The sequence below is a fragment of the Balaenoptera borealis genome (genome assembly GCF_965194805.1).
Source record: "Balaenoptera borealis genome assembly, chromosome: 18".
Taxonomy (NCBI): Eukaryota; Metazoa; Chordata; class Mammalia; order Artiodactyla; family Balaenopteridae; genus Balaenoptera; species Balaenoptera borealis.
In genome coordinates this window covers 17,309,712-17,322,833 of record NC_138877.1, presented here as the reverse complement: position 1 = coordinate 17,322,833, position 13,122 = coordinate 17,309,712, and the positions used below count along the sequence as shown (strand labels likewise).

Below are 13,122 nucleotides of genomic sequence, written 5' to 3'. Positions count from 1 at the left end.
GACTCAGCTCCAACCCTTTTCCCTGGACTCACCTTGCTTCCTATAATTGGCCTTCCAAGAGTGAGGAGTCAATCCAAAAGAAGTTGCCTTGGTCCAATTATTAAGCACAATTCTTTTCGTTTAATGCTTCTCTAAAAGCTCCATGTCCTGCTGGAGTGGCAGCCCCCTTCCTGTTTCCTAGATCAGTGGTATCCAAACTGTGGCCTGTGGAGCTCTGCTCCGTGAAAACTTGTCAAGTGGTACACGGACACACATCATTATAAGGGTATTCATTTCCAGATCCTCAACTTTTATAGGTACGTTTTCCTAAAATCAATTTGCCTGAGGATGTGCCTGCATTTATGTCAGATGTTCTCCCATCTCATAAACTTTCCCCATCCATGTCTTACTGTGGTGCTTTGCATGGGGTAAAAACAACAACAAAAATGTACTACAAAATATTGATTTGGGGACTTCCCCGGTGGCGCAGTGGTTAAGAATCCGCCTGTCAATGCAGGGGGCACAGGTTCGATCCCTGGTCTGGCAAGATCCCACATGCTGCGGAGCGACTAAGCCTGTGCGCCACAACTACTGAGCCCGTGTGCCACAACTACTGAAGCCCTCGTGCCTAGAGCCCGTGCTCCGCAACAAGAGAAGCCACTGCAATGAGAAGACCGTGCACTGCAACAACGAGCAGCCCCTGCTTGCTACAGCTAGAGAAAGCCCGTGCGCAGCCAGGAGGACACAATGCCACCAAAAATAAGTTTAAAAAATAAAAATTAAAAAAAATATTGATTTGGTGGAAACGTTTGTATCGAGATATAATTGATGTCTTAGTTCCAGGTGTACTACATCATGATTCAATAGCTGAATATATTGTGAAATGATCACCACAAGTCTAGTTATCATCCATCACCACACAGAGCTACAGTTTTTTTCCCCTCGGGATGAGAATACTGCATCATTACATCCCCAGGACTCATTTATTTTATAACTGAAAGTTTGTACCTTTTTGACTACCTTCACCCATTTCACTCACTCTCCATCCCCTTAGGGGATTTCCCCCATCCCCCTTAGGGGGAAACTCTAATGGTTACTAAGGCAAGTTAACCCACAGATCTTTCTGGCCTTCTTTATATTGTAAGTATTCCTGATAAGGGAGAAGAAACAAGGATATTTTGGCTCCTCTTAAGAGGTTTTGAATTCTATAAAGTAGAAATGGGGGTGCATATATCTTTTCTAATTAATGTTTTTGTTTTCTTCAGCAAAATACCGAGGGGTGAAATTGCTGGATCATATGGTAGTTTTGTTTTTTATTTTTTAAGGAAACTTCATACTGTTTTCCATAGTGGCTGCACCAATTTACATTCCCACCAAAAGCGCACGAGGGTTGTGCATCCTCGCCAACACCTGTTATTTGTTGTCTTTTTGATAATAGCCATTCTGACAGGTGTGAGGTGATATCTCATATGGTATTGAGCTCTTAACCACACCTAATAATCCATCTTACCAGATGCATTTCATTTTATTTTTACAATATTCTTCAAAATGCTTATTAATGTTTATTTATTTGAATGGAAAAATGAAGTAAAATTTTTTCTAACAGAAGGTAAATCTAATTTCTCTAATTCATTTGACAACAGGACTTTGACCAGGCTACATGGTGGCCTTCTTCTATAAAAATCTGCCGCTCTAAGATTCAGAGAAAAATATATATAAGCACGTGATGAGATAAAAGCACTATTATAAAAAAATTGTATTAACAAAAGATATACTGAATTGAAAACATTAAAAAATTTCCGTTCCCAATTCTTTTTTTAGTATATAGGGTTAAACAAAGTGCCTTTCAGTGAAAGAATAACAGATAAAAATAATAGTCATATAATACGTTTTTGTATACTTTCCAGAAATTGAGAAAATAAATTACTTTAATAAATGTGTAAAAATTCCTTTCACAAGTTAGGTGGTTTTCAATATTTTGCTTTCAATAAAACCGATGGAGACGTAATAGAATTTGTCAGCAAGACATCAAAAATAATACTGGGTGATAGACAACTATAATTCATATAGCATAAAAATTTACCATTTTAAAGTGTACAATTCAGTGGCTTTTAGAATATCCACAAATTTGTGCAATCACTGTGATAATCAATTTTTTAATGTATTTCTTTTTAAATTTTTATTTATTTATTTATTTTTGGCTGCTTTAGGTCTTTGTTGCTGCTCGTGGGCTTTCTCTAGTTGCGGCGACCGGGGGCTACTCTTTGTTGCGGTGCACGGGCTTCTCATTGTGGTGGCTTCTCTTGTCACGGAGCATGGGCTCTAGGTGCACGGGCTTCAGTAGTTGTGGCACATGGGCTCAGTAGTTGTGGCTCGTAGGCTCTAGAGCGTAAGCTCAGTAGTTGTGGCGCATGGGCTTAGTTGCTCCGCAGCATGTGGGATCTTCCCGGACCAGGGATCAAACCCGTGTCCCCTGCATTGGCAGGCGGATTCTTAACCACTGTGCCACCAGGGGAGTCCGATAATCAATTTAAGAACATTTTTATTATCTGAAAAAGAAATCCTGCACATTCCTTAGCCATCAAAATCGGCCCCTCTTACTCCCCCCTCTGCCCCATGCTACTAGCAACAGCTAATCTGCTTTCTGTGCCTGTACATTTGCCTACTCTGGACATTTCATATAAATGGAATCTTACAATATGTGATCCTTTATGATTAGCTTCTTTCACTTAGCATAAGGTTTTCAAGGTTCATCCGGATTGTAGCATGTATTAGTATGTCATTTCTTTTTTTTGCGGAATATCCCATTGTATGGATACACCACCTTTTACCCATTTATCAGTTGATGAACATTTGGATCATTTCCACATTTTGGCTATTCGAATAATGCTGCTATGAATATCCATTTCAAGTTTTTGTGTATATCTAAGTTTTCCTTTCTCTTGGGTGTATACCTAGAAGTGGAATTTCTGGGTCATATGGTAGCCATGTTTAACAGTTTGAGGAAATGTGAGACTATTTCCTAGAAGGCTGTGCCATTTTACAATCTCCCCAGCAGTGTGTGGGGAGATTTCAACCTCTCCATATCTTTTTCAACATTTGTTATTATCTGTATTCTATTTTAGCCATCCTAATAGTTGTAAATTGGTATCTCATTGTGGTTTTGATTTGCATTTCCTTGATGACTAATGATGTTGAGTATCTTTTTATGTGCTTATTGGTCATGTATATATATTCTTTGGGGGAATGTCTATTCAGATTTTTTGCCAATTTAAAAATTGGTTTATTTGTCTTTTTACTATTGAATTGTAAGAGTTATTTGTATATTCTAGATATGAGTCCCTTATCAGATATATGATTTGCAAAAATTTTCTCTTGACAATGTGATTTTTGACATGTAACTCAGAAAGAATTCAAAGAGTTGAGTAGCGTTGATATAACAAGACTCGTTCCACTCACATATATTGGGTTGGCCAAAAAGTTCCTTTGGTTTTTAAGTAAAAATAAAAGACACATTTTTCATTTTCACCAAGAACTTTATTGAACAACATATTCACCCTTTTGTTCCACTACCTTCTGCCATTTTTCAGGCAACTTCACAATCCCATCTTGCCAAAACTTTTTATCTGTTTGAGCAAAGAACTGTTCCAGGTGCTTTTACAGTCTTCCAGGGAATTGAAATTTTTTCCATTAAGAGAATTCTGTAAAGACCGAAATAAATGGAAATCCAAAGGTGCAATGTCTGGTGAATACGGTGGATGAATCACAACTTCCCAGCCAAGCTCTAACAGTTTTTGCCTGGTCATCAAAGAAACGTGCGGTCTTGGGGTATCCTGATGGAAGATTATGCGTTTTCTGTTGACTGATTCTGGATGCTTTTTGTTGAGTGCTGCTTTCAGGTGGTCTAATTGGGAGCAGTACTTGTCGGAATTAATCATTTGGTTTTCCGGAAGGAGCTCATAATAGAGGACTCCCTTCCAATCCCACCATATACACAACATCACCTTCTTTGGATGAAGACTGGCCTTTGGTGTGGTTGGTGGTGGTTCATTTCACTTGCCCCACGATCTCTTCTGTTCCACATTATTGTACAGTATCCACTTTTCACTGCCCGTCACAATTTGTTTTAAAAACGGAACGTTTTCATTACGTTTAAGTAGAGATTCGCTGGCGGAAATACAGTCAAGGAGGTTTTTTTCGCTTATGTGGAACCCAAACATCAAAGTGATGAACTTAACCAAGCTGGTGCAAATGATTTTCAACACTTGATTTGGGTATTTTGAGTATGTCGTCTATCTCCAGCATGGTATAATGTTGATTGTTCTCAGTTAATGTCTCGGTTTGATCGCCATCAACTTCAACTGGTCTACCTGACTGTGGAGCATCGTCCAGCGAGAAATCTCCAGCATGAAACTTCGCAAACCACTTTTGACATGTTTGATCAGTCACAGCACCTTCTCCATACACTGCACAAATCTTTTTTACCTTTCTTGAAATAATAAAGCATAATTGGCTGAAAATGTTGCTTTTTTTCTTTCATCTTCAATATTAAAATGGCTACACAAAAATTCACCAATTTTGATGTTTTTTTAAAATGCACACTGATATGACAGCTGTCACACACAATCTAACAAAATTGTTTTGAATGAAGTTAAAGACAACAAAGTGCTACTAGAGCCATCTTATGGAAAAAACAAACGAACATTTTGGCCAACCCAATATTTACATAAATGAGATTTCTTAGCCCTTATATTTACAAGATAAAATATAGGAATAGAATTCATCCTGAATCCTCTTAATTCTAGCAGTAAATCATTATTTATCCTTGGATACAGGGGAATGTAAAAACGTAGCCCTGTTCATCTTGAAGAATAATTTTCATTAAACATTTCTAGTTAAAAATTTACTTTTTATGTTTAATAATTTTTATATACATTTCCAATATACTTATGTTGTTTTGACCTATTGTGTACTAACAATTGTAAGGATCAGTTAATGTAGAAGAAACTTTTAAAAATCAGAGCTTTATGGCCTTAGTATATTAAGTAAATCGTAGAATTTAAATATATATACATATTTTTTTGTTTGTTTCAGATAGTATTACAGGGAAATCAATAAAAGATCATCAAGCGTGAACTATTTACAACAAATGTTAATATTTACAAGATGCTAGAACTCAGACTTTTTGGAAAATTTAAATTTATATACTGAAATTCTTCAAAATTCTTTAAGGTGGAATATGAACAAAGGAGTTTGAGAATCATTTTTCTAGCAGTAGTCTACTTCTTTCTGTCTTTAATCTCCATTAGAATGCCCTTTCCTGAGGGTGGGGAATTGGGGCTGAGCGGTCTTAGATTTCCTGAGAGTTAGCAAGAGGTCCCAACCTGGGTCTCTGATACTTGTGTGCCTTGTGAAATTGCACGTAAAATTGCACGTAAAATATAAGTGTACATATACATACACTCCCCCACTCCAGCTGATCTGTAATATTCAACTGATTTTTCATAAGGTCTGCGACCTAAAAAGTTTAAGAACTGCTGTAACTACTACCTTCCTCTCACCTGCCTATTAGTACACCTCATTTATCTCATGCTAGGCCTTTCTCTTGGGTACCAATTAATCACTTGTTGTTGCCTTTACCATACCGCTATTATCATCTGCCTGCTGGATATCGTCTGCAGTTTTGTGTCTTCTCCCAAGGATCACCCGATCCCAGGAATTAGGACAAGTGCCAGATACCAGTCTTTCCATTATGCTCTAGTGTAACAGAGTTAAACAAATCCTGAGTGGCCTCTCCTTCTATTCATTTATTTAACGAATACTTAACAACATGCCTCCTGATGTGCCAGGTACTATTCTAAAGGCTAGGAATACAATGATGGACAGGCAGACAGGTCTCTCCTCTCCCAGTGTTTCTCTTCTGGAAGAGGAAGACGAAGAACTAAAGAAACACACAAGATTATTTTGGGCAGAAGTAAGTACTGTGAAGAAAATAAACCCGTGTGATATGACAACGAGTGTTATGAAGAAGTAGGGTTCAGTTGGGAGGTTAGGACTTTTTAAGGAGCTAACATGGGAGCTGAAGCCTGAGTGGTGAGAAGAAAGTAGCCGAGAGGTGAACACAGTTGGTGCAAAGGCCACCAGCAGGAAGGAGGTTGGTGTTTCTGGGGAATTTCCAAGCCAGGGTTTGGAAAGTACTGAGCATAAGAGGTGAGGTTGGAGAGGCATTTCATCCCGAGTGCAACAGTAAGCCAATGATGTGTTTTAAGCAGAGGAGGAACTGATCTGTTTTATATTTTAAAACAAAATCCTTCTGGCTACTTTGATAAAAATGGATTGTATGGGTTCAAGAGAAGAAATAGAGAAAGCAGTTAGGCTACCATGGTAGTAGAGGCCAGAGATTATGGTGACTTGGACTGGGGTGGAGATGATATAAATGGGAAAATTCAAGATATACTTTGGAGGTGGAGCTGATAGGACTTCTAAATGGTCTGGATAGAATTGTGAGGAAAAGAGAAGAGTCAAGGATGACTCCTAGGAAGTTAGTTTTGAACAACTGGGTGAATGATGCAGTAGATTTAAAGATACTATTTGGGAATGTTTGGAACACCTATTAAACAGTTAAGTGACAAAGTGGAGTAGCTTTAGATACATGAGTCTGGAGTTCAGAAATGTGGTCAGGGTAGAGATTATTATGGGAGTCAGGAGCTTATGGATGGTATTTAAAACCACTGTGGCAGGCTGAATAATGTCCCCCTGAATACGTCCATGTCCTAATTCCTGGAATCTTAAAGAACCTACTGTGTATGAAGGCACTTAAAATCTGTCACTTGTAAGCCTCACAACAACCCAAGGTAGGTGTTATTATCCACCACTTGGCAGATGGGGAACTGGAGGCTCAGAGAAGTGGAATGCCCTGTTCTAGGCTGCAAAGCTGGAAAATACCTCAATCTCCCTTTCAAGGGCCTTACAGAATTTCTATGAACGTGGGAAGTGGTAAAGAGCTGCACTGTGCTTTGAGACAGGTCCAGCCTACCTACCGCCTCGGCTGCCCAAAAACCTGCCTTATAAAATGCATTTCTACAAGGCCTGTCCCATTCTTTGTCTAGCTCTGGCATATTATTTTTCTCACCTTCAGAGCCCTTGCCAGCCCAATTACACCACAGAGACCATGACCACTCCTCAGCTAGCTTGTTAACTGTGGAAGGGCTAGTGGGGTTATCACATAACCAACTACCCCGCATGCCAGGCCCTTTGCCAGTCACCTAACATGCATTCACAGATCACAAATTACTCTATCCATCGTCTCTGGAGCAATCTAGAAAGGAAGGATTACTGGGGAATGGGAAGAAGTCAGGACCAGGAGCAGGGGCACCTGAGTTCAAGTCTGGGGGTGCTATAGCCCTAACTTGAAGCTAAAGTAATCCTGGTCTAGTAACTTAACCATCTAAGAAAACGAGTAGGTTAACACTACACATCATCTCTAACCTTCTTCAAGGATGCTTGCATGACAGCCTTTCTTCTTTCCCCACTCGTGGAGCTCCACTATTAAGTGCAGTGGCAGGGCCGTAGCGACTGTCTGCTCCGCGACGGCTGCCCTTCAGTTCCCTGCCGTAGAGGCCAGACCCAGCCGTGACTCGGCCAATCGCCCGGGAGGCCGCGGAGCCCCTCAGGCCAGGAGCGGTGAGAGGTGGGCGATAGGTCATTTCAGGACAAGGGAGCGAAGGCTCCGAAAAACTACAACTCCCAGAAGCCCATGTGGGTGCCAATCGGAGGCCTGGGGCTGGTGCGTGTTGGGAGCAGTAAACCACGCTTCATTGCAAGGCCGCGCTGGACAGGTAACTCGAGCGCATGCCCAGTCACGTCCCCACTAGCTCAGCTTCTTCCTGCGGGATACTTCTCTTTCCGGCCTCGCCCAGCGCGCTTTTCCCCGCCCCACCTCCGCCCCCTTTTCAGGGATTTCGGAGTGGGCGGGGCCACTGGCAAGCGCGTTCCCAGGAATGTGTACGCGCGCGTTCACGGGAGATTAAAGAGGGAGGGGACTAAATACTGGGTGTGGAAGGTGGCGAGGAGGCCGCAGATCATGGAAGGCGCATGCGTTCTAGAGGCGGTGCCGCGCGGCTTCGGGAATGGCGGAGGGGCGGGGTGGAAATGGGCTCGTGGCCTGACGCATGCGCATTGGGCCGCCAGCGCCCCGCCTCCTTTTTCAGTTTCCCCTCCTCCTCCACCACCCTTCCGGAAGTGCAGCCGCCCTCGCGCCCACCAGCGGCCACCCCCTGCGGCAGGCCCCGCCCCCGCCTGCCCCGCCCCCCCGGCTCTCCGCCCCCTCCTCCGGTGGTGCCGGGTTGCAGCGCCGGTCTTGGAGGTTTCGGTGCCCGAAGCCGGGAGCGCGGAGTCGTTCCCGGGAGCGCCGGCCAGGCTATGATCGCGGGTCCCCGGCGGCCCGCTCCGGCCAACCAGAGTCCCCGTCTCAGCTTGTGCCCGTGCCCGAGCGGTCTCCTCAGGCCGGCCCCGCGGCGCAGTTGGCGGCGGCGCCCGCAGTGCGCCCCCTCCTCCGATGGCGGCAGAGATCCAGCCCAAGCCGCTGACCCGCAAGCCGATCCTGCTGCAGCGGGTCGAGGGGTCTCAGGAGGTGGTGAATATGGCCGTGATCGTGCCCAAGGAGGAGGGCGTCATCAGTGTCTCGGAGGACAGGTACGAACCGCTGCCCCTCGGCCGCGAGGAGGGGCGGGACGGGCCGGCGGTCCCAGAGCCCGCTTCAGGGGCTGTGCCTCCACGTCGGCGCGAGTGTAGAGCGCTCTCCCAAGTTGTTATTATAATGCGCATCCTGGTGGTGCCGGTGTCCAGCTGCGCGTCGCCGCCGCTGCGTGGCTCCGGGAAGCGGAGCCCGGACCGCGGCGTTCTGTCTGGCCTTGCCCGGGTGGCGCCTGCCGGGGCCAGGGTGACCCTTGAACTAACGGTGCACCGGCCACTGGACCTTGGTCCAGCTCCGAGGACAGGAAGGGGAGAGGGTGGAGCTGCCCGGCCCTGCAGGTGTGTGCGTGGGGAGGATGCTCCGAGCCGCTTCTGTGAGATAACTAAGAGGTTTTGAGAACTCTGGTATAGTTCTTAAGGCTCCAGACCCAGGAAAGCAAATGCCACTCCCTTCTCCCAGACATTCCCACCGAATCCAGATCTCCCAGACATCTTACACTGAATTCAATGAATATTGCAAGTTGTGAAGAGTATTAGGGCTTCTGCCCAGGAGAGGTGACTTCTCTGCTTTGCCCCCCTTGTCTCTTCAAGCTCAAGGGGAAGCTCCTAGAACTTTCAAGGGACCACTGCTGCAAATAGCTCTTGAGTTCCTTCCCTTTGCTTGCGTCCTTTCTTTTTGCCTAATTTTGCTTAATTTGCAGAAGTAGAACTAGTTGTTCTGCCTTTAGTATCCTCCCTTGTTTTTCAGACAGTGCGTTTTTTGCTTTAACTTAATGTCCTTTAATATACATAAATTATGCAGATGAAGCTAATTTCCAGAGGAATGATGCTTGAATATAGTAGTTATGGTTTTGATCTGGAATTGTTGCTTTTATAATATCAACTAGTATTCTAAAAAATATCACATTATAGAGGTATATGTCAAGGAGCTTTTAACCTTAAAATAGTAGTTACGTTTTCTTAATGTAAGTTCAAATTATGCTCAGGTAGAAAATATTTTTTTTTGGTGACTTGTAAAATTTCAGGCAAAGGTAAAGCAACAAAGTGTTCATACTGTCTTTATAGTCATTTCAGTGCTTTGCATACAGTGTGGCTTCAAAAAATATGCCTGATAGGTCTATTCATATCATAGGTTCTTCAGTATAACTAGGATGACGATATTAATGACATATTTTTGTCTACATCATACTCCATACAAATGGCCAAATGGTGCCTGATTCACTTCCTGTGCAGATTCAAGGGAAAACATTGTAAACATACACCAATGGCAAGCAGTCTGCCAAGAACAGAAGAAATTCATGGCTGCAGTGGAATACATGGATGTAGAAACCATTTGAAATTCACGAAGAAGCCTTATGAGTGTTTAACTTTTCCATGGAGGCAAAATTCTACAAAAGAGTTTGCTTCTGGACCTAGAAATTCTTTGTCACAGTATCGTGTTTTAAAAAGAATATATTGATGGACATCACTTTCCTTGTCTGTAACTACTGGAGATGAAACTGCTCAGCCGAACTGCGGTAGGAAATTCGTAAGTAAGTTTGTTGAATCAAGAGAGGCAGAAAGGTAGATAAACCTAAGCTCCTTTAATAATTAGTTTTGAAACTTTTTGCTTTGGTTGACGCTTTGGGAGTAGAGGTTAGTTTTCATAGTTTTTTTTTTTTTTTTTTTTTTTCCTGAGTGTTCAAAGGGATCTTAGAGGTTATTTGCTGTAACGGCTTCATTTTACGGATGAGAAAATTAGGCCAGAGAATTTACCTGCCCAAATTCATGTAGCTAGTGGCCGAGCCGGGCCTGGCTCCTGTCTTCTGATTTCCATTTCACTGTATTTATCCTGAAGGAAACAGCTTTAGTCGGGGTGCATTTCAGAGTATTTGGAGAAGCTGAAGTCGCGTATATGACAGAGAGTGAAGATAAGTTTCATTTGATTATGGGACAACAGAAATGCAATGTTTAGCTATTTATTAAGCTTAATTTTCACTTTCCCAGTTTACAGTGTAAGTAATAGAAGATATTTTATTATGCAGTTGCTGTTAAATAAGTAAGGCTAGGATTTATTCTTTACATTTATTTTTATTATTACTCAAGTTGACCAGTCTGTGTTTCTGTAGGTCATATAGTCACATGTGACAAGAGCTTTGTTATTTAGAGCTCAGTGTCAATTATGGTTTCCATTAAAAGAGAACTGATCTGTATTCTTGCTTTTCAAAATCCAGTGTCACTGTCAGTTGACATAATGATAAAGATATAAAGAGAGAATATTGATTTTCATCAAAACCTACCAAGCCATTTCCATCAACCACTTCAGTTAGAAACTAGTAGTTTTCATTCCTGAACCGTAAGGTTAAGCCACAAAATATTGTCCCATTCCTGAATGGCAGTGTCCCGTAAGTTCTTTTGAAACCTTGGTTTTCCTTTTTGACCTCTGATTCCCAATAGCCTTTGAAAACGCGTAACATTTTCCATCTATAACAGTGTCATAGGTACTTGTTATCCATTTATCTTCTTCTCCATGAATTCCCTAAGATGCTATGTGCGTCTTACTCATTGTAATAGCTGTAGGGCCTAGTATGGTGGCTGGCACACAGTAGGCCCTCAATAAACATTTGTTGTGTTGGTGACTGGTCTTGTTCCTGAAAGCACAGCATCTTAACTGTTGTAGACATTTCATTGATATTTGTTTGAATGAACTTTATGACAACCTGTGAAAGTTCTGTTGGACAAATGTACGGAAAAGGATTGGACTGGATGGCCTTTAAAGGTGCCTTAAAACTTTGAAAGTCAATGCATTGCTTCATTCATTCTGTCAACCAACATTTGAGTCCCTACTGTGTTCCAAGCACATGTGTACACTTCATTGGTGAAAATGACAAGGTCCTTCCAAGATGCTCACAATTTATTTGGGGGGGGGCAGATTTTAGAAGAAAATAAAACCACAAACTCTAAGATTTAATATTGAAAAGAGAATTTTTAGATGAGGAAGAGTAGCTGGATTCCACAGCCATTGTGGTTCCCTAAATTTTACTTACCTTTGGAGGATTCTTTCACTTGGACTACCATTTTCACCCTATGGCTGCCATTAGTCGTGGGCTGGTGATATTCTAATCTTCAGGCCCAAGAGTGGCTAAAAACCCTTACCCTCAGTTCATCTGAGCACAGTTAAGACAGCCTGGAACTTTACTGGATACCAACGGAGACAATATAAGGAAATAGAAGAAATATAAAAATGGGAGTTCCCTGGTGGTCTAGTGGTTAGTGGTTAGGGCTCGGCACTTTCACTGGTTCAGTCCCTGGTTGGGGAACTCCCGTAAGCCTTGCCTCACAGCCAAAAAAAAAAAGAAAAGGAAGAAGAAATATAAAAACACTCTGACTTACAAGTATAGATTTCTGGTGCTATGATAAAATGGAATTTGTTCTCAGAACTCACTGTCTTTATCTGAGTCTGTCTTTGCTTTGGTTGTAGCTGGATTCTGTCTCCAAAGGATATGCCCAACTTTGGTACATTGGGTTCCTCATTTCCCAGCTTCCACCTGGACTGTCTCTTCTGAGTGACTGCCATTTTAACATTCCTTGCTTAGGAGTTTCCTCACAGACATCTTGGCTCTATTTTGGTCAAGATCGATCTCTAGCCTGCAGCTTACCAGGGTAGCTGGTGAGCTACCTGCAGCTCCCTTGTCCAGTGGCAGCCTCTTCAAGTGTTGAAAGCCAGAAGAGACTGCTCCAGGTGGGAGCCAGCCCTGTCCAGACGTTTTAACTTTGTAAGTTCTTTATATGCATATCTTAACACAGCTCAACAATCTTAGCATTCATACAGAGAGTTTCTCTAGGTAATTACTATTAGACAGTTATAGAAAATTGTTCCTTCACCAGGAGTAAAAGGGGGTCAGATTTTCATCTCACATAAGGAGATGTGTTGAAGACGGGTACAAACACCATCCACTGGGGTCGTTGAAGCATCTCCTCTGCTTGCGGTGGTTAGAGAAGAGACCAAGGAGCTCTCCTCCAGGTGGGTCTTGCGGGATGAGTAGGAGTTCATGTGAGAAAGCTAGGGTGTCGGAAGGGGCATTCTAGCTAGAGGGGGAAGAGAAAACTCCTGGTGCACTGAGAAGCACTAGAACAAACTGGTTAAGAATGCACTCAGGAGCCAGGCAGCTTGAATTCAGAACTCAGCTCTGAGTGTCACACTTGGAGGAATCTGGAAAATTGGTGTCTCCACAGGAGTAATTGTGATAGTGAACATTCCCAAACCTCTGAGTGCAAGAATTTGGAATTCTCTTGGGAGATAAAAAAGAGCTGAGGGTGTGGTGGGAGGGTGTTGTGGAGGAGACCGTGGGGAGGGGCCTGCAGGGGGGAAGGTAATGGGAAGGGACTGCGGAGTTTGCTTTTTCGGTTTTGGCCGCGCCTCGCATTTTACCGTTTCTTAGTTCCCCAACCAGGGATCGAACCCGCGTC

At 42.9% G+C, this 13,122-nt stretch overlaps 1 protein-coding gene and 1 long non-coding RNA gene across 9 annotated transcripts in view; one reads left to right on the top strand and one right to left on the bottom strand.

Moving 5' to 3' along the window:
- LOC309615706 overlaps nucleotides 1-8,052 on the bottom strand; it is a 43,989-nt gene extending 35,937 nt beyond the window's left edge. For 3 of the 5 annotated variants that reach the window (XR_014236994.1, XR_014236995.1, XR_014236996.1), the window contains exon 1: nucleotides 7,468-8,049. This is a non-coding gene — a long non-coding RNA (uncharacterized lncRNA). Of the gene's footprint in view, nucleotides 1-7,467 lie in introns of all 5 variants that reach the window. The other 2 variants (XR_014236993.1, XR_014236997.1) reach the window with 2 other exon arrangements.
- Nucleotides 8,053-8,392: 340 nt separating this feature from the next.
- Nucleotides 8,393-13,122, top strand: part of WDFY2 (WD repeat and FYVE domain containing 2) — a 173,115-nt gene continuing 168,385 nt past the window's right edge. For all 4 annotated transcript variants that reach the window (XR_014236943.1, XR_014236944.1, XM_082365592.1 and 1 more), the window contains exon 1: nucleotides 8,393-8,673. Coding sequence is in view for 2 of the 4 variants with exons in the window: in XM_082365592.1 (XP_082221718.1) it covers nucleotides 8,537-8,673 (137 nt within the window). In the remaining 2 variants the exon portion in view is untranslated. The remainder of the gene's footprint in view (nucleotides 8,674-13,122) is intronic.